The following is a 19,954-nucleotide window of genomic DNA, read 5'->3' on the forward strand; positions in this document are numbered from 1 at the left end:
CCCCCCCATTGAAATCTATAGCCATGACCATCTACTTGTTATGATATGACTAACTGCAGTTTTAAGTTTTGTAACTTGCTTACACAGATACCCAAATACTATTTTGAGTTGCCCTAATCACTTACCTTGACAGAATAGACCAATTGTTGCTTGCTTGTGTAGATTTTGAAGGTCTTCTTGTGGGTTTCCCATTTTAAAAGCCTTTCCCCATACCTCTTCTTCATGACATGCCTGGGATTTGTCTTGAAAGCTGTCGTACTGCTAACGGCTAATCAATAAATATAATTATAATTGGATTTATTCTTTGATCTTTTCTCAGGGGTCAGAAACTTCCTAACACCAATACCCATATCAGGCAGCTCATAACTGCCTGAGACTACAGCTCCAGGGTATCCGATGCCCTCTTCTGGCCTCTTCATATTCGTGTGTGAAAATATACATGTTTTTTGGTTGTTGTTGTTGTTTGGTCTTTTGAGACAGGGTTTTTCTGTGTAGCCCTGACTGTCCTTGAACTTAATTTTTAGACCAGGCTATCCTCAGACTCAGAGATCCTTCTGCCTCTGCCTCCCTAGTGCTGGGACTAAAGGGGTGTGCCAACACTGCCCAGTATCCACTGGGTTTTTGTTGCTAATACAAAGGGGGTCCTGTTCTTCACTGTGGGTGAGAGTTGGCTTCACATGTGATCTGCTAAAACACAAACAAAAGCTTAAAAGTAGTACAATTGATAAGCGACGTACAATTACACTTGAGAACAGGATGCAACCTTGCACACATGCTCTGATCTTAGACAAATGTTAGGTTAGGAACCTGTCCAGAATTCACAGCTTTTTGAGACGACAGGACCCTGCAGGAAGAGTGAACCTGAGACAAAAGATGCCCAGATTTAAAAGCCTGCTTGACACTTTAAAGGCAAGGCTCTCTGGTGGAAAGAACACATTTCTTTTCCATTTCCAAAAAAATCAAGTTGAGAATTGGCTGTAACAACAAGCATATGACGCAAAGGAACCCATGAGGTGGCCAGTGGCTGATGTCACCTCAGAGCTGTGTTGCCTCAGCCCCATGTGGATGATAGAACAGAACTGAACCCACTATGTACTATTTTTGCTAAAAGTGCTGACCACGCTCTTAGGCACACAAGGTAACTGAACACAAGATGAAATCTTGGCTCCTCTGCCTTGTCTTGGCCTCACTTGGGCTGAAGGCACAGAGCTACATCATCTTTTTCTGTTAGTTTGGTTGTTTGTTTGTGTTAAATTGGGAGCATCTATCCCAGCCCCCTGACCCTGAGAGTCAGCCATCTGGACTCCAAATCCCAGCAGGCCAGGTCCTGACCCCTCCCTGGGGGTGGGCCCTCAGTACCACTCCCACAGAATATTTAAGTGAACTCCCAAAAGAGGAACATGTGGTCTTGGGGGGGGCCACCGGAGAGTGCAGAACTCCCATTAAACCTGGATATCTCTTAATTTGGCTTGTTTTGATTTGGCTTGATTGGGATTTTTGTGTCGGCAGAGATCTTGCATTAAGAAAATATTCCTAACAATTTGGTTTGTTTCTTCTGAGACACAGTCTCTATATATAGCCCTAGCTGCCATGGAACTCGCTATGCAGACCAGACAGACTTCCCTTGAATTCCTAGAGATTCACCCGCCTCTGCCTTGTAAGTGTTAGATTAAAGGTGTGTGACACCACACTAGGCATACAGTGCCTTTAACCCTTCCCTTTGGAGTTACTGTGGATTCCAGGAAGAGCAAACCCTCACAGGATAAGTCCCCCACAATCCCCAGAGGGGCACAATTACTCTGAAACAGAAGTAATCATTGTGTAGAAACCAGATTGGTCTGTCTTCAGTTACGAACGGCGTAACAATCCATCAGACCTCTTTGCAGGACTGGAGCTGAGGTAACGTTTTTGTGGGACTGCACCTTGGTCAGTTTGGCTTAATTGTTTCATCTCCTCGAACCAAACCTCTTGATGGTTATCCTGAAGGAGGGTGTGGGGATCACTGGGCCCTTTTATCTTCCCAGTGTGGCTGCACTGAGTAAACCTCTTATCTATTTTTCATTATGATTCATCTCTTTAATTAATGTGTTAGGTCAGATAGCTGTGCCTAGACTTTAGCTCTAAAACCCCCAATGACAGTGAAGACAAGACTACCCAAAACCAAGTGGGACAACATGGCCAACTGAGATGCCTTGCCACTAACTATCTTTTGCTTTGCTTTCTCATAATGGCGTCTTCATACAATTAGTCTTGTGAAGTGTCCCCATCATGCACTGACACTGTGACACATCTGAATATCAATGTGAAGACAGAAAAAAATCTTAAGGGGAAATTGCTGAATTTTCTGCCTTTCTTCCCATCTCAGCTCATGAATAATCTTCCTTTCTGTTAAAGTATGAAAGTTTGACCATAAGACAGAGCTACCCAAAATTCTAGAGGCTGTGACTCTTTTGAAGAGTCTGTCTGTCTATCTATCTATCTATCTATCTATCTATCTATCTATCTATCTATCTCGTACTTTCAATCTGTAATAAAAACTCCCTCCCAGGTCTTGACTGTACCTCACCTCTGAAGTAGCAGTATCATGGCAAGAACCTTGGTGTGGTCTTCGGATCTCAGTGCCTTCCCCAGCAGCAGCAACAGCAGAAGCACTGGTAAAGCCAACTATGTCACCAAGAACTGATGAACTTTCTCACAACTGTCACTGGAATGTCACTAGAGGACTTGGTACTTGAAGGGTGCTCTCAGAGTATAACTACTCCAGTGCAGAGCAGGGTAAGAAGCATCCATTCAAAAAAAAAAAGGAACACAAAATTACCAATTCCCCATCTGGGTTTATTTGTTTGTTGCCCCCCCCCATTTTTTCTAAGAAAACTAATTTTTGTTTTGGTTTTTTGAAACAGGATTTTTTGTGTAATAGCTCTGGCTGTCCCAGAACTCACTCTGTAGCTCAAGTTGGCCTCAAACTCACAGATTCACCTGCTTCTGCCTTCCATTAAAGACATGAGCCACCAAACCCTGCTAAAACTTTCCTAGCTTAAATGCAGATCTTCAAGAGTTAATTTTTTTTTTTCGAGACAGAGTTTCTCTGTAGCTTTGGAGCCTGTCCTGGAACTAGCTCTTGTAGACCAGGCTGGCCTCGAACTCACAGAGATCCGCCTGCCTCTACCTCCCGAGTGCTGGGATTAAAGGCATGCGCCACCACCGCCCGGCGAGTTAATTATTCAGAACAGAGAAAACGCTTAGGAACATTTGCTGCTCTTGAAGATGGGGATTCAGTTCCCAGAACCTACACTGCAGCTCACAACCAATCTAAGGGACCTAGCGCCCTCTTCTGGCCTCTACAGGCACCAGGCATGCATACAATGCACTTAACATGCAAGTAAAACATTCATATGTAATAAAAACAAATAAATCTTTGGGGAAATAAACAAATAAGAAATAAAAATAACCCTTCATCACAGAAGCCTCTCCTTGCGAGAGACAGAACCCATAACAGAAAGCCCCAACTGATCAAATTGCAAAGAACAAGCAACCATGTGGTTCCCGCCCTAATTGCTGCATCTACATCATCACAACTCCTGCACCTAAGTTCCATGGGATCGCTGCAGGACAGGGAGAGGAAGAATTGTTAAAGACAGAGGAACAGGAAATCTGTAGTAAGGTTTCATCTCCAAGAAGCTACACCCCTTAAGTCTTGTCAACAGGGCTGCCTGAACAAAATCTGAACAAGAACAGCAATTGATATCCTAACAAGGAAGGGGGGAATCTCATGGCACCTTAAATGCAGCTAAGGAATGTTCAGAGTGGGAAACAGTTTTCCTCAGAGAAGATATTAACCCCACTGATTGAGAATAAGATCACTACCACAATTTATTTATTTATTTATTTATTTATTTATTTATTTATTTATTTATTTTCGAGACAGGGTTTCTCTGTGGTTTTGGAGCCTGTCCTGGAACTAGCTCTTGTAGACCAGGTTGGTCTCGAACTCACAGAGATCCGCCTGCCTCTGCCTCCCGAGTGCTGGGATTAAAGGCTTGTGCCACCACTGCCCGGCTTCACTACCACAATTTAAAGCCAAATTTGAAGAAAGCTTTAATTAAATACTGGCTAGGTGAGTGGGCACTGGCCAGGCATACCCAGGTTCTTGGAAATGACCCCCATGTCATGGTTTGCCATGGCTTAAGAAGGAAAACCTTCATGTCATGTCATGGTTTGCCATGGCTTAAGAAGGAAATTCATTGCATTTCCCATCAGGTACAATCAGGGCAAGCATACATCCTGGCGTACCTTCAGCCTGCATCCAATCGGAGGCAAGCGTTCGTCCTGATGTGTTTCCTGCCTGTGAACCTCCCGCCCACATGTGATCACGCATGCTCACATGTCTGGTGCAGACGGGTCAAACAAACTTGTGTAGGGAGTGAAAACGTGTGGTTTGTTATCTCCCACAAACTGCCTCCAGCATTTCAGGAACTCTCTGTCCTTGGGCAAGGGGCTTGCAGATCAGAGGCATTTTGTTTCATGGATCTCTCAGGCATAGTCATTAAAACTTAAAATGAAACTTTGGCCTTGCAAAGAGTCCTCAAATTGGGTATTCAGTACCAAGTAGTCAACCATGAAATCAAATATAACACAAGTAATATTATGCAGACTGAGCACATTGTATTTATATTTAGAAATACATACATATGCTCACAGATACTGAGCCCACATGAGACTGACCTAGACACTCTGCATAGGTGTTACAGTTGTGTAGCTTGGTCCTCTTATGGGACTCCTAACAGCAGGAAGAAGGGCTGTCTCTGCTTCTTTTACTGGCTTTAAGGACCCTACTTATACGGGTCACTTGCATGACTGGCCAAGAAGGAACGCTGAAGATGGCCTTGAGGGGTGTAACCTAACTTCCTGCAAATCCTATTTTCTCCTTCCTGAATTTTGCTATGTGATCACCAGCTACCTCAAACAGCCATCCCTCTGTCTCATGGGATTATGGATATTTTCTTCCATGTCTGGCAAAACAACAATAAAACCTTCTACCAAGAGCTCACAAGGACTGGAGAAATGGCTCAGAAGAACACCTATTGTTTTTGCAGAGGACCTGAGGTTTGGTTGCTAGCACCCACATGGTGGCTCATAACTGTCTTTAACTCTAGCCTCTGAGGGTACCAGTTAGAAAATAATTTCAGTGCTGCACAAAGGAGGACACATAGTGAAAGGAACCAACAAAGCACTTTCCGTTTGTAAAAAAAGGTGTACCAAAATCAATACGGGGTTGCGTATACACAGGCAAGGGGGCCTCTCCTTTAATTCAGGCTCAGGAGGCTCATTGGCAGGCTCTTTACAAAATCTGATTGGCTAGCTGGCCAAGGAGGAAGAGGAAGCCCAAGGAACAAGGCCCTCATCAGGATAACCACCTTTGTTAAGAAAAAAGCTTTCACAACAGAACCTCCCACAAAGCACCTATACCACTAGGGGATTCAGTCTTTGAGGACATTATGGATTCAAACCATAACCAGTAGTTCCCCGGGAATGTTTTAGAATATATATTACGTTTTACACCTTCAAAAACTTAAACTCTAGCCACTGCCTAACTTTATCTGCCCAGTATTCTGGATTTTTTCCCATTATTCCCATGTACTTGAGCATCGTGCTGAGGCCAGTGCTGCCCGCTGCAGGCTCTGAAGATGGAGCTCAGGTCATCAGGCTCAACAGGAAGGGCTTTGCCCAGAGCCATCTCACCTGGTGCCTTTGGTTCTTTTGTTGGGGTGGGCATGTGTATGTGCCTAGGCACTTTCACAGTTGGTTCTGACTTCCATCTCACTGGTGTTGCTTCTCTCCTCTTTCGGCCACCATGTACTCCGGGCTAGCTGGCTTAAGAGCTCCCAGGGAAACTCTGGCTCTACCTCCCACCTTTCAGTTGAGTGCTGGAATTATAGGTGCACACATCTGGATTTTGAAGTGTTCCAAATATTAAAGTTGGATTGTTTGGCTTGCACAGCTACTGCTATACCAGCAAGGCATCGCCCCCGCTGTGTTCATTTTTTAGGACAGGGTCTCCCTCTGAAGATCAGGCCAGCTTGGATCTTTTTGTTACCGTCTTCTTGCCTCGGCCTCTCCAGTGCCGAGATTATAGGAAGTGTGCCACCACTTCTGTCTAGATGACATTCTTTTGAGACAGGGTCTCTTGTAGCCCTAGCTGGCCCCAAACTGAGACCTACCTGCCTCTGTCCCCTGAGTGCTGTGAACTGAAGGCACATGTCATAACACCCAACAGTCATTTAATCTGCTTACTTAGCCTTTAGTACTACAAAGATACTCCAACCCGACCACCCACTCCTGAACCCATGCGCTCCCCTGGGAGGGTGACTGCACCTGCAGTCCGTCCATTCTTCTCACTGGCTAACAGCCGTCCCACCTCCATTCACAACCTCGCCTTGGCCAGCACCCCAGCAGCCATTCTGCCCAGACTCCCTGCCACCAAAACCACACTGACTTACTTATCTTAGGGTTTCTGTTGCTGTGATAAAAGAAAACACCGTAACCAAAAGCAACATGGGGGAGGAAAAGGTTTATTTCATGTTAATTTCCAGGTAACAGTACATCACCAAGAGAAGTCAGGGCAAGAACCTTGAGGCAGAACTAAATAAAGGAAGAGCCATAGAGGAACATCGCTTACTGGTTTGTTCCCCATGGCCAGCTTTCTTATCTAACCCAGGACCACAAGCCCAGAGGTGGCACTGCCCACAATGAACTGGGCCCTGCCACATCATTCACCAGTAAAGGAAGTGGACCACAGACTTGCACGCAGGCCAGTCCAGTGAGGTTGTCTCCTCAGTGAGGCTCCCTCTTCTCAGATAACTCTAGCTTACGTTAAACTGACATAAACTAGCCAGCACACTACTACTTCCCAAGCCTCCGACAGCAAGTGGCTCACAGGAGGCCATGTTACCCAAGGCACACCCTGCAGATCCCAGAAAGACTCTGGGTTTTGAAGCTCTGGCCCAGAGACAGACCTAATGGGATCATATTCCCCTGAGAACTCCTGTGGGCTCCCTTCTGTTGCCAGGGACTTGTGAACACTGAAGCAGTAGTCCAGGCCTTTTGTTCTCATGGCTACCGGAAATACAGGTGGGTAGGAAGGTCAGGTGGGCAGCTTACCTCAACTGTACTACCTTGCTTCTGGAGTCTTCAGAAACATGAACACACACAGAGAGACAGACAGACAGACACACACACCCTCACAAGACTTGGGCACAGATCCTCTTCATCCCTCCCAGGGACTGGAGGACACTGTTTTACTTAAGGACGATGGCAAAACATCCTCTTGGCACACAATTGGAGCCCTCACTATGGCTGTGTGGTGCAAGAACGCATCAGTCTCACATAGGAGACCCGCGGTCTGTCACCTAGGTGTCTGGCCAGGAATGTGGCAGGTGCAAGCTGCTCAGGAGAGGCCTGCACGCTCCAGGTCCTGTGGCAGTATCCGGCCCTTCTTGCGGGCCTTCTGCAGCCGCCGCTCAGCCTTCGCGGCCTTCTTCTTGCGCAGGTTCTGGCGCCGCTTGTCCTGACGCTGCTGCATCTTCTCTACCACGTGCTCTGAGCGCTTCTCCCACCGGCGCTGCCGCTGTGCCTTGCGCTTCTCCTTGCGCTTCAACGCTTCCCTCAGCAGTTGCTCATTGTCACGGATCTTCACACCCTCCGCCTTGTACAGCAAGTTGGTCCACTTCATCTTGGCCTCCAGTTCTTGGGCCTTGCCTGCATCCTGGTCTCGCAGCTCCTCCAGCCGGCTCTGCCGCGCCTGCAGACGCTCCAGCAGCTGCCTGTAGTTCCTGCCCGTCAGTGGTGTCAGGTTCCCTTTCACCTTCTGCCGCTTCTCCTTCTTCCGCTGGGGCTTGCTGGCTGGCTCCTCTTCAGTTACTTCCACCTGCAGGCGAGGGGCACATCAGTGAGCTGCACACAGATCACACCAGTGACACAGACCAATGACACGGCTTTTGCTCCCTTAGATGAGTCCCCAACATGCACCTATACCAACAACAAGGTGCAAAGTTAGGCCAAAGGCATTCAGCCTGCGCAGCCCCCACCTTATTAAAGATAAGCCCTGACTCCTGCGGCTCCTTGCAGGCCACATCTGGGGGTGCCTCAGCCGGCTCCTTCTTATTCTCAGCCTTTGCAGCCTTCTCCTTTGCTCGAAGCTCCTTCCGCTTCCTCTTCTTCCGTTCCCTCTCCTGTTTCCTCCGCTGTCTTTTCTCTAAGGTGGCAGCTGACAGCTCCTTGGTGCTACCCTGAGGGAGAAAGGTAAAACATAAAAGATGAGGACTCACTCAATCTCGAAGTCGTCTGCATATGGCTGAGAGAAAATCCTCACGCAGGCCACAAGTCCATGCATCGCCAGCATATGACCTGCTGCCCAGATCCAAATAGCACCAGCGGTGAGGAAGCCCTAGGAAGAACCCCTGCTCCAGTTCCCAGCCTCCCCCTCCCTCCAGCACACCAGAGCGTCACCTTGCACTGTCCGAGAATTCAGTACTTAGACTGGGTTTCTATGGAGGGTCTGTCCTAACCACTGTATATTCTGCTCATGACGGACTCAGGATGAATGCTCTCTCTACCCCTTCCTGTACCACAGCCAGAGAGACCAACCCAGGCCTGCGCTGCAGGACAGAGGGCCTTGAGCCTTGACCCTCTCTCTCTTAGGAACCTGGAGAGGGTAAGAAATTAAAGCTCAAAGAAGAGCCTTAGAAAGAGCGGCAAGGGAGGGTGGAGGATGGGCACAGAGGAAGCCAGCACCAGGGAGCACTATGTCAAGGTTAGTCAGGTCACCTCGCTTCTGGACACTAACCTTTAGAGGAACAACTCTACCCATATGGCATCAGTGGAGGCAGCTCCCCAAAGGAAGGAGGCTATGCTTCTCTGAGGGACACAGAGCATTCAGGAGGCAGATGTCTCTGGGGACTGAGGTACTCAAGAAAGGAACTACACCTGCTACCTCAGCCAAGAGGTGCCCTGTTGTAGAATATTAAAGATGTGCTATATTCATTTATGCTGTGGAATATTTATTTAATGATACGGAGATGTGTTGCATTCTTTCATGTTGCATTTGTTACTCTGTAAAGCCGTGTCACTTTGCCTGTTTAAACACCTGACTGGTCTAATAGAGTTGAACAGCCAATAGCAAGGCAGGAGAGAGAAATAGGCGGGTCTGGCAGGCAGAGAGAAGAAGAAAAGCAAGAAGGGAAACAAGGAAGAGAGAAGAATCCCAGAGGTCAGTCACACAACCAGGCATGGAGCAAGAAGGAGAGGTATATAGTTTATAGGAAGGTAAAAGCCCAGAGGCAAAAGGTAGACGGGACAATTTAAGTTAAGAAAAGCTAGCTAGAAATAAGCCAAGCTAAGGCTGGACATTCATAAGTATTTGGGAGCTGGGTGGTGGGCCCCCAAAGAGAGAGTAGAACAAAAGACCAACTACAGTGCCACACACCCTAGGTTAGCAGAGAACTGGAGGGGGGGGAGCATTCGACAAGCCTGCTCCAGGAGCTCAGGAACACTCCTCACTCACCTGGCCCCGGGCCAGCTGCATCTTCTCATGCAGCCGCTGGCGCAGGAAATCCAGTGCAAAGACAGAGTCAGGTGCTGCGGCTTGGCCATCTGCAGGGAAGGAGCCTATGCTGAAAGGGGAGCGCTCCCCAGCAACCACCACCGTTTCTCTCTTCCTCCCCAGCGCCGCTTGTGGATTTACAGGCCATAGCCAGTTCCAGCACAGCCCCAAAACAGTGCTTGTTGTCACCTTGTCACGTGACACGGCGTGTAGCACTGTACCATCAAGAGCTCTTGTGCCCTGTCGGCCATTCCACTCATTGAAGGTTCTTCGGAGCAGTGGGGACATTTGCCTCTAGGCCCCAGCCCAGCCCTGATCATGCACGCTTTTGGAGTCCCTCACCTTTAGGAGACTCCAGGGAGCTGGAGTTCTTCTCTTGTTTGGATACCATTGGCTTCTTAGCCCTAGAAGAGGTAGGAGCCGTCTTCCCTGGGGGCTTGGTCTTGTGCTCTGCAGCTTTCTGTTCCTGGTCCCGAGATTTCTTCTGTGTTTTCTTCCTTTTCTTTTTGGGGGGCCCGGCAGCTTCCAAGCGTTTTGTTCTGACAGCTGAAATGCAAACCAAGCTGAATCCCTTTTCTCTGACCAACTCAGCAAAGAAAGATCCTGCAGAGGCACTGATCCTAGCGATGCAGAGGACCAGGTGGCTAAGCTAGTGCCACCTATCCTGAGCTTGGCACCATCAACTGCCTGGGCAACAGTGGCCACAAATCTGTAATCCCAACGTTTGGAGGCCAAGGCACCGGGATTGCTGAGAGTTTGAGGCCAGGCTTGGCTACACAGCAAGAACCTGCCTCAAAAAAACAAAAATAAACTAACTTTTTTTTTTTAAAGTCCAAACTGTACTCATGCACTTGACCCAGCAGATTGCACTTGAGGAGTGAAACGCAAAGTCTGGTTTCAGTCATCGCCACCAAAATACACTTCCAGGAACAAACGAGGACACCGGCATGAGCCCAAAGCTGAACCCTAGGCTCATCTATAGCAAGTTCCTCCTAGACAAACCCTTCCATCTTGAAGGGAAGCTCTGTAAGCTCAGGAACTAAACATCAAGGCTTCAGGAAGTCCTGAAACTGACCAGATTCACTAGCCCCTTCTTCCCCAAGACTACAGAAAGAAGGCCAAGGGACTCTTAGTCAAGCAGGACCACGTGGAATAAACTCTCCAACCTGCTGCGCTGCAAGCTGTGCAGTGCACTCCAGGTTTCCAGCTTTGCAGAGCCACCACCCACGCTGGGGTGGGCTTTGGTGCTACAGCTATTTTGTAATGTCTGCTCTTGGAAGTCACCCCAATAAAGCTCACTGGTTAACCACACTGGCCTTCGGTAGTACTCAATGGCCCGCCATTGATGTGTCTGCAAAGACTGATGGGCTCATCAGAACCCAGTGGTGCAGAGAGGCGGGAATGCTGCAGGGTCAGAGGAAATGATCTCATCTCTGGTTAGCTCTAGTCCCATAAATAATCCGTTCCCAGCCCACCTCTACATCTGTGACTAACAGATAAAAAACCCTTCGGGAAGCTATTAATTTAGCGGATCAACCTAAAAGTTAGTAACACCATCGCTCTGGGCATAACACGCCTTTAATCCCAGCACTCTGGAGCCGGAGGCAGAGGCAGGCTGATCTCTGAGTTGAGGACAGCCTGGTCTACAGAGCTCCAGGACAACCAAAGCTACACAGAGAAACCATGTTTCTCTCTCTCTTTCTTTCTTGAGACAAGGTTTCTCTGTAGCCTTAGAGCCTGTCCCGGAACTAGCTCTCGTAGACCAGGCTGGCCTTGAACTCACAGAGATCCACCTACCTCTGCCTCCCAAGTACTGGGATTAAAGGCGTGCGCCACCACCGTCCAGCTACGGTGTTTCAAAAAAACAAAAATGTCATCAGCACCTGGGCCCTCATATTACCATAACCACCTGATAAACACACCAATGTATTTTAAACTTGCCTTGGCTTTCTTTGTTCCGTAAAGCTTAAAAAACTGCTTCAAGAACATTCTGTGTTGAAAACTGGAATTTGGGGTAACCTAAATCCGTGTTCCCAGGCCACGGTCATTCAAAATGGGCTCCAGAATAAACTATTGAAGGTGACGGCTGTGGGTTTCTGAAATTCACGGTGATCTGCCTTGCTTCTGTTTGCCAAGTACTGGTACTAAGGGCATGTGGACCATGATTCTCACTGTTTCCCGTCCCCACCCCAAAAGACTCATTTACTCTTATTTTAAGAATGTTTTAAGTATGTGTGCCTGTGCATCATAACTGTGCTGGTGCCAGTGGAGGCCAGAAGGGGGCGTAAGACCCCCTGGAGCTGGAGTTAGGGACTGTTGTAAGCTGTCATGTGTCCGCTGGAAACTGCATCTGGGTCCTATACAAGAGTAACAAGTGCTCTTAACCGCTGAGCCATCTCTCCAGCCCCTCTTTTTTACTTTTTGGATGGGTTCCCTGAAGTTGCCCATGCAGAGGTGAACTTACCGTGTAGTCCACACAGGCCCGCGGGCCGTTACCCTTGGGGTCCTCAGCCTTAGGCTCCCACCAACCAGCGGCAATGAACTCTTTGTTTTGTTTTGTTTTTCGAGACAGGGTTTCTCTGTGGTTTTGGAGCCTGTCCTAGAACTAGCTCTTGTAGACCAGGCTGGTCTAGAACTCACAGAGATCCGTCTGCTTCTGCCTCCCGAGTGCTGGGATTAAAGGCGTGCGCCACCACCGCCCGGCAATGAACTCTTTGTGATGCACGATTTACTTCCACTTCCAATGATGAGGGAATGTTAGCATTTTAAACTAAAGGCCCAAGAACGGAGTGCATGTTCTTTCAACGTGTGGATCACACGCGCTGACAAACATGCCAGTGAGAAAACTCGGTGACCTCGTCACACTTCACTAAGCGAGTACGTTTTTCTTTCCGTTTGAGTCTGGTAGTTCCCTAACTACCTTTCCCTCCATCACGGCCCAGCGCCCTCAGGAGCCGTAGCTGTCCCCGCCGGTACCCGCTCACTCTTGGAGGGTTCCGACAGAGGAGAGCGGGCCCGTGCGACGGCATCCACTCCCAAAGGCTGCTCGGGTAGGCTGCCTTACCCCACTTGCTCCCCTGCCTCTCGGGGCCAGGCTGTGTGCAGATCTTCTTGGCCAAGTCCTGCAGATACGCATCCTTGGCTTGCAGAGAGGCCATGGTTGGAGGCCACGCTCGGAGGTTCCGCGGTCCTGAGCTCCGCCGGAAGCACCCTGAACGTAGGCGCTGACAGCCTAGCGCTCGATTGCCCAGCCTGTCCACGCCGGAAATATTGTGTGCGCAGGCGCCGCCAAGCCCATGCTCGTTATTAGTTCAGGAGCACCGGAAGTCACCACCCAAAGTATTTGTCTCCATTCACTCCCGGTTAGCAAGCTAGTCAGCCTCGGAAGCCCTCGGAAGCCGCGAAGTACGCACCCGCGGCCCACCCGGAGATCGATTAGCCAGGCCTGAGGGGCCGGCTAGTCCTTAACCTGGAGGCGTTCCTCTGAAAGAAGCAACCTGTAAGGTCAGGACTTCAGTCCAGCCCGCCCCGCCAGACAGAACGGAAGCCGTTCTAGCTCCTTCCCAGCTAATCAACCTGAAGCCCAGAATCCAGCCTGCAGGGGATGCCCAACACCCCACGACCACTCCGCCACACGGAGCAAAACACAAACCGGTATCTTGGGGGGGGGGGACACATGAGTATGGCGTGGATCCTAGATTACATGTAGTCATGTATCAATTGTTTTGATGGCATTGGGCCTTTAGGGATGAAAATCTCCTTGCAGATGGCATTGAAATGGCTTATGTACGAGGAAATGGAGGGAAGAGCGAGCCCTTAGTAGGGCCTATACAGGCCTTGCTATACACGTGCTACATAGCATGTAATTCATCTAGGATCACTCACAAATTAATGCTCGTGAGAAAAAAAAATAAAAATAAAGGTGACACAGAAGTTACATCACTGACTCTTGAGTTCCTAGAGAACTGAATCCCTGGCTCTCCGGGGAGTTCTGCCCCCAGCAGCATAAGCTGAAGGAAGACAGTGGTGTCCTTTAAATGAGAAGCTTTGCTTTTAAATATAAAGGGCAGAATTGGCCAAACAGAATAAAACACAAGAAATCAGTCTTTCATTAAGGTTTTTGGAACCCCTTCTGAACCGTTGCTTCTGGTGCCTCCCTAAGTCCTCTAGCCTGTGCCTAAGCTTTCTCGGTGACACTCATCGGTTCTTCCAACAGTTAACATATTGCAGACATCACTCTGATGGAAAACTCCATCAATGGGGCAGTGACTTCCCCAGCTACCCACTTGTGTGCTACCTTCTGTTTGGCTATGTAGGTGCTGGGCCACCTGGTGACCAGCCCATGTTCCTCATAGACCCGGGATGGCTTTCATGAATGAAGCATGCTCATGGTAGTTAGGAGTGACAGGCTGAAGGCAAACACACGCCCCAGTGTCATGGTTTCTGCATGTCAGTGTTGAGCCTGGTACTGAGAGGCAATGGGGTCTGAGTTCCTAGTTGTTTCTGCCACCCAATTTCTCAGCCTGTGGCTCTAGGCACACACCCCTTCAAGCCCATGCCTACTTCAAGATGCAGACATGACAGCACTAAGTTGAGGTGGCAGAAATAGGTGGCACCGGAGGTACAAGTGCTGCACTCATATAACTTAAGTAATGGCAGACTTTTCATTCCTTTACCAAAGGTCAAGGACCTACTAGATGCTAGTGGGAGAGGAGCTATACAAGAAGTGTAAGCGGAGACTGTTCTTTCATTTCCCAGCCGCCCAGACCCAAATAATCACACAGAAACTAGATTAATTACAACACTGCTTGGCCAATAGCTTAAGCATATTAGCATATTCCCAGCTAGCTCTTCATATTAAATTAACCCATTTCTATTAATCTGTGTATCACCACGAGGCTGTGGCTTACTGGCATCTTTCTCCTTCGGCAGCTACATGGTGTCTCCTTTACTCTGCCTACTCTCTCTATATATCTCTGTTCGGATTTCCCACTTGCTTTATTCTGCCCTGCCATAGGCCGAAGCAGCTTCTTTTATTAGCCAATGGTAATAAAACATTTCACAGCATACAGAGGGCAATCCCACATCAGAGTTGGGGCTGTTGCTTGAGGAACCCGGGGGAATCTTAGACTGATCAGGAAAGAAAAATGAACAGCACAAAAAGGTAATGTTTTATTCAACAGTTTCGTCACAAAAGTAGCAGAATGAAAATGGTGGCAGAATCCAGGAAGATGCCCTGGCTAGCTAGCAGCCTCGGTCTTGCTAGGACTGTCAGCTGTGACACAAACAATTGTGCTCCAGGCACCAGGCAGTGGACAGGGCTCTCTATACAGGAGCTTGAGTCAAATATGGGTGGCTGGACTTGGCTAAGGTCCACTGAGCACCTCCTAATTCTCAACAAACTGAGGCTTTCTATCACCAGCCATCCTCCCTATTCAAGGTCCTCAATGGGACCAACTTCCATCTGGCAGTCAGGAAGGTAGCCACTAGAGACGAAGGGCCATCCATCTGCCTGTAAATAACTGAACAGCATTCCTGAACTATCAGGGAACTGGCCCTGGCCTGGCCAGGTCCCTAAGGCTACAGTGGTTCCTGATCCCGAAGTGGGAGCTAAGACTGAAGAAGCAAGGCTGTAGCGGGCACCCACAGGACTTCCTTTCTGATAAACTAGGGCCCTGGGGAGGGCTCAGGTGTGTTCTGTGGGGCCAGGGCCACCACCATGGGAGTGGGCAGGGGCTGCAGACTGCAGGGGACCAGCACCAGTCTCCGGGGACGCCAGAAGAGGGGCTGAGAGGCCATCAGCAGAATCTGTGTCGAGGTCCAGCCTCCAGTAAGCTTCACATAGAGGCAGGTCATTAGCTTCGCAGAGACTTGAGCTTTGCCACCACAAGAAACCCCCAGGAATGACAGGAGCAGGCAGAGGAAAGCCAGGGAGGGGAAAGCAAGACAGATGCAGAGTTAAGAAATGAACATCACCTGATTGCCTCCCCTTCCTCTCCTCTGTGCTAGCCCCTCTGCTACCAGTTCTGACTGCCCTTGCAGTCAAAAAGATGCCATCAACAGACCGAGTGACTTAGGCAAGCTCTCCCCATGGGCCACATGTCCTTCCTGACACTAACGAATCCCCGTCCCTGTGGGTCTCCTCCCATCCTGACTGCCCACCCATTAACAGTATGGCAGTGATAAGACTTTACAAAGAGCTCAACATGGCAGAGACCTGTCTGTTCCTATCAGGGAATGGGCCTAACTATAAAAAGTCAGGAACAGAGGTCCATTTCTGTACACACCAACTGCTCCAGCCCTACAGCTTCGAGCCCCACACTTTCACACACTCCATTTCCCCATGCTACACAGGGAAGACTAGAGGTGGAAGAGGCAAGGATTAAGCCTCAGCGGTCATGGCAGGTTACCTGGAGCACAGCTGTTTCCACAGCTTTCTAATCTGCACAAGGCCCTAGCCACATACCTGCCCCCAACAGTCCCTCTCTGAACTACCCAAAAGAGTAGCATCCCAGGAGAGTGGAGGGGAGGCAAAGCCAGAATCAGCAAGCAGTGAGTATATAGGCAGGAGTAGCTGTGCAGAAGGGAAGCTGGGCAGCTGGTGGTGGTGTGGGCACACAGAATAACCCCACTGGCCCTGCACAGAAGAGCCCTGCCATTTAAGGTAATTCATTGGCAGAGGGGCCGCTGCCATATCATGAGGAATATGAAAAAGGTGACTGTCCAAAAGGAACGCTGGTTGTCTCAGAAACTCATGCAGGTGATGCAGAGACTGAGGCTTTGGAAACCTGGCACACTGGATTTCTGTCTTAAGCAATTTCATCCCCTCCTCCATCAACTCCTATAGCAGGGCTAGGTCACTGCCCCAAGACTGATCCACCCAGGGGCCCTTGAAGCCCCTTGAAGCCTTGAAGCAGTAACTGTCTGAAGGGTAGCGACAGGAAGAATTCATCCTGGTGAGTGGGGGCAGAGGAGATGGTCCCATTCATTTGCTAAGCTGATGATTATTGGGATCAAGGACAGCCCCAGAACTGCCCCAGTTGGCAGTGACCCTGAAGACTAGGATGGGGAAAACAAGCCCTAGATCACATACTACCCAGCTCTGGACATCTTCTGTGCAGCAGGAGCCCACACCTACCACCAGGGGAAGCCAGGTTTGCCTGGGAGAGGGTGCTGCTGGACAGAACCTGAATTTCAAGCTGAGGGGATGTGAGCCAGGCCTCCATTCTCCAGCCTCAGTTTCCCACATATTTCACATTGTACTCCTAATTTCTCAGGGCCTCTCTAGCTCAGAAACTGTCAGGTTTCAAGTGGCCCTTCAGAGGACTAGGTGACAGATCCTACCTACGCTATCCTAGGTCTGACACCTCCATAAGGCTGAGCTGACCAGAAACAGGATATCCAAGTACCCAAGCCCAGTTCTCAGAGCCGCTGTGCTTGAGCTCCTTCCTCCTCCTTCCCAGTGTTCCCCACCCCTACACTGAGGAATTTGATGATATCTGCATAGAACTGAATCTCTGGGCAAACAGTAGGCAGTGATGTCCCAGGGAGTGGACATAGTTATAGACCCAGAAGGCCACAGGGGCCAATCCAGCCTTGGCTGAAGTGTCAAGACAGAGATTTAGAGCAGGAAGGCAGACTGCACTGCCCAGGAGACTTCCTTGCCTCCTGGGGATGCCCTTCTCTGGCCGCTGACACCAAGTCCTGTGATTTTTCACCCCACTTCATTGAGGGGAAGGTGGCTGGCTGTGACTGTCTGTCCATCAGGGGCTCTGCTGTCAAGGAGGACTTGGAAAAACACAAGGCCCTGAAGGCCCTAGTTAGCCTGGGGAGGCAGCAGGTACCACCTTCATGCGAGTCCAGCCCTATTTGTACCTGGACGAGTAGTACTCCTCCTCCAGCTCATAGAGGTCAATGGAGACCTCATCCCGCAAGGTGATGAGCTTGCGATCACACTCTTCCTGCAGGGCGCGCAGCTGCTGGTTACGCTGGTCAATGGCTTCATTCACAGATGGGAAGTCATTAAGGATCAGGAACTGCTTGAGATCAGATACCAGCTTCATCAGCGATTCGCCAGCTCGGACCTGCCACCATCATAATCAGGATAAACATGAGAGGAGACGGAGATGGTGGCCCTGACTTGTGTAACTGGTGCTGGGCCAACCGTGGGTTTCTGCAAGTCTCAACTTCGTGATCAGCAAAGAGTCAGAGCCTGCACAGAGTCATCTGTGAGGACAGAGGGCTGGGAAGGCAAGGTCAGAACCCACCTGACCACAGGTGGGATAGGAAAAGTTTGCTCACTTCAAGCTTTCCCGCCCCAACCATGAACACATCCCATGCACTCAACTCCAAGTCAACAGAAGACCATGCCCTGGGGTTCCTCCTGACCCATTCCTTCCCAGAGATGGCACAACTGCAAGTTGGGCAGGATTCCCTGGGGTCTTTGCCCCACACGGTGTCATTTGCTAGTACCCACCGTACAGACACTGACCTACTGGGCTTTCCCTGGAACATCAAGAGGGGCTCACACTTCACATACGCCATTTCACATACGACAAAAGGCCATTTTGCCTTTCCAGTCACAACCAGCCTTGGGGAACCTTTGTCAGCAAGAATGGCTGCCTTCCTCCTGACTACTATACAGGATGGAAAAGGCCGTATGTCTATTGCACCCACCCACCCCAGTACCCACCAGGGGCAACTTCCTCTGCCCCGCCCCACTGTTCTCTTGTTTTCCTTTGGTCCATCTGTGATCCCTACAGGGGTGTTTTCCACCCTGGCCACTCACGATGTTGGCAGCTCGCACATGCATCTCGTAATTGTCTTGTTCACCCTGAGTAGCTCGCGACACCTGTGTCTCATCCTCAATCTGGGGACAAATAAAAAAGCTTAGAATCAGCACAGGCAGCCACCTGGCTTAGCCTGGTTGACAGGAACCCAACAGCTAATAGCCACTGCCACCACCCCAGCCTGTCTATCAGGCCTTCCTGCATACCCAGAACCCTACTTCCTATCTAGACAGCTGGCAATGTCCACTCCAACCCCCTCTCATTCTGTGGGTGACAATAGGTGACTTCATCACATAAAAAGGACACTGCAAGTCTTTTTGAGAAAGTTTACAGGAAAAAAGATGTTCAATAAAGGAGTAAAAAGACATTTTTTTTTAAATCTTTTGTTTTTAAGGCAAAGTCTCATGTAACTCAGGCTGGCCTGAACTTCTGATCCTCCTGCCTCCTCTTCCTAAATCCTGACAGTAAAGAACTGTGCCAACATCTAGTTTATCCAGTGCCAGGGACTGAATACAGGGCTTTGTAACTGCTAGGCAAGCACCTTACAATGGCAACAACTATGTTGAGTAGCTAACTAAGCAAGGCTTCCTCACAAAAAAGCCTGAGCTGTTGTTCTCACATTACAGATAGACCAGTTAGAGACGGACACAGACCTCAGTGGTCTTGAGGCATCTCAGACATAGAGCAGCAGCTCTCAATATTGCCATTCATAATAATAACAGTTGCAAATTTATAGTTATGAAGTAGCAACAAAAATAACTTTGTGGTGGGGGGTCACCACAAAATGAGGACTTGTATTAAAGGAGTAAACTCATCAGTCATCACAAGAATCTACAGCAATGGGGAAACAGCAATGGGGAAACAGCAAAAGTAGAGCCCTGGCAATTCGGCCACAGCCCTCTGCTCTACCCACGCCTGTCCTTATTTGGTTTTTCTATTCACCTGCTGACCTTTTGACGCGTCGTCGCTCACACCCGCACCGAACTGATCACATTCCCTTTGCATCCCCACCCCTTCAACAGAATCCAAACTCATGTACCCAGACCCCAGGGAACGCCGCCAGTTCCTGCCTTCTCCCTTGGCCTCGGAACAGCGACCACACACCTTGGCGGTCTTGATGATCTCGGTGAAGTTGTCCATGATGGACTTGATGTCGTCTTTGAGCCGCTTGTTGTAGGACTGCAGCAGCGTCTCCTTGCTCTGGGGCAAGGCTCTCTGTTGGGCCATGGCAGGTCCCGGGTGACAGCTGCCACAGTCCGGTCAGACCCGAAACGAGCATACAGAGCCTGAGGGGGTGGGGAGCGGGATTCCGCTACATCAGCTTCCTCCGCGAACGCGGGCCCTTTACCGCGCTAGGGTTTTGTTCCCTACACCCGCAACCACTCGGGACCTGTGGTACCTTGCCTGGTCCTGCAGCCCTCGGCAAACGCACAGCCGCCGTTCCGCAGGCTCCGCCCAGGCCCCGCCCCACTTCCGCCGACAGAATGCGGAGTGATCCAGTCGCTTTAAATCCGAAATCCCGCGCAGGCGCCAACTCTCGCGATCGCCGAAGCTGCTTACATAT

The 19,954-nt window shown here is 49.6% G+C and overlaps 2 protein-coding genes across 3 annotated transcripts; both read right to left on the reverse strand.

Annotated features, from left to right (window-relative positions):
* Positions 1–6,556: 6,556 nt before the first annotated feature.
* Surf6 (surfeit 6) lies at positions 6,557–12,831 on the reverse strand. Its single transcript, XM_075985521.1, has 5 exons — positions 12,666–12,831; positions 9,944–10,147; positions 9,563–9,651; positions 8,088–8,288; positions 6,557–7,927 (listed from the first exon to the last, which is right to left on the reverse strand). Exons 1-5 carry the CDS (start codon positions 12,757–12,759, stop codon positions 7,448–7,450), a joined length of 1,068 nt encoding a protein of 355 aa, XP_075841636.1. The 5' UTR covers positions 12,760–12,831; the 3' UTR covers positions 6,557–7,447.
* A 1,929-nt stretch (positions 12,832–14,760) lies between these two features.
* Positions 14,761–19,861, reverse strand: Med22 (mediator complex subunit 22). Of its 2 annotated transcripts, XM_075985527.1 has the most exons (5): positions 19,790–19,861; positions 19,495–19,676; positions 18,390–18,470; positions 17,477–17,685; positions 14,761–15,477 (listed from the first exon to the last, which is right to left on the reverse strand). In XM_075985527.1, exons 2-5 carry the CDS (start codon positions 19,615–19,617, stop codon positions 15,288–15,290), a joined length of 603 nt encoding a protein of 200 aa, XP_075841642.1. In that variant the 5' UTR covers positions 19,618–19,676; positions 19,790–19,861; the 3' UTR covers positions 14,761–15,287. The 2 variants fall into 2 exon arrangements, with proteins under 2 accessions (XP_075841642.1, XP_075841643.1); XM_075985528.1 differs by lacking the exon at positions 18,390–18,470 and having other exon boundaries at positions 19,495–19,852.
* Positions 19,862–19,954: the final 93 nt, after the last annotated feature.

Source organism: Microtus pennsylvanicus, chromosome 9 (assembly GCF_037038515.1).
Source record: "Microtus pennsylvanicus isolate mMicPen1 chromosome 9, mMicPen1.hap1, whole genome shotgun sequence".
In the NCBI taxonomy this organism is placed as follows: Eukaryota; Metazoa; Chordata; class Mammalia; order Rodentia; family Cricetidae; genus Microtus; species Microtus pennsylvanicus.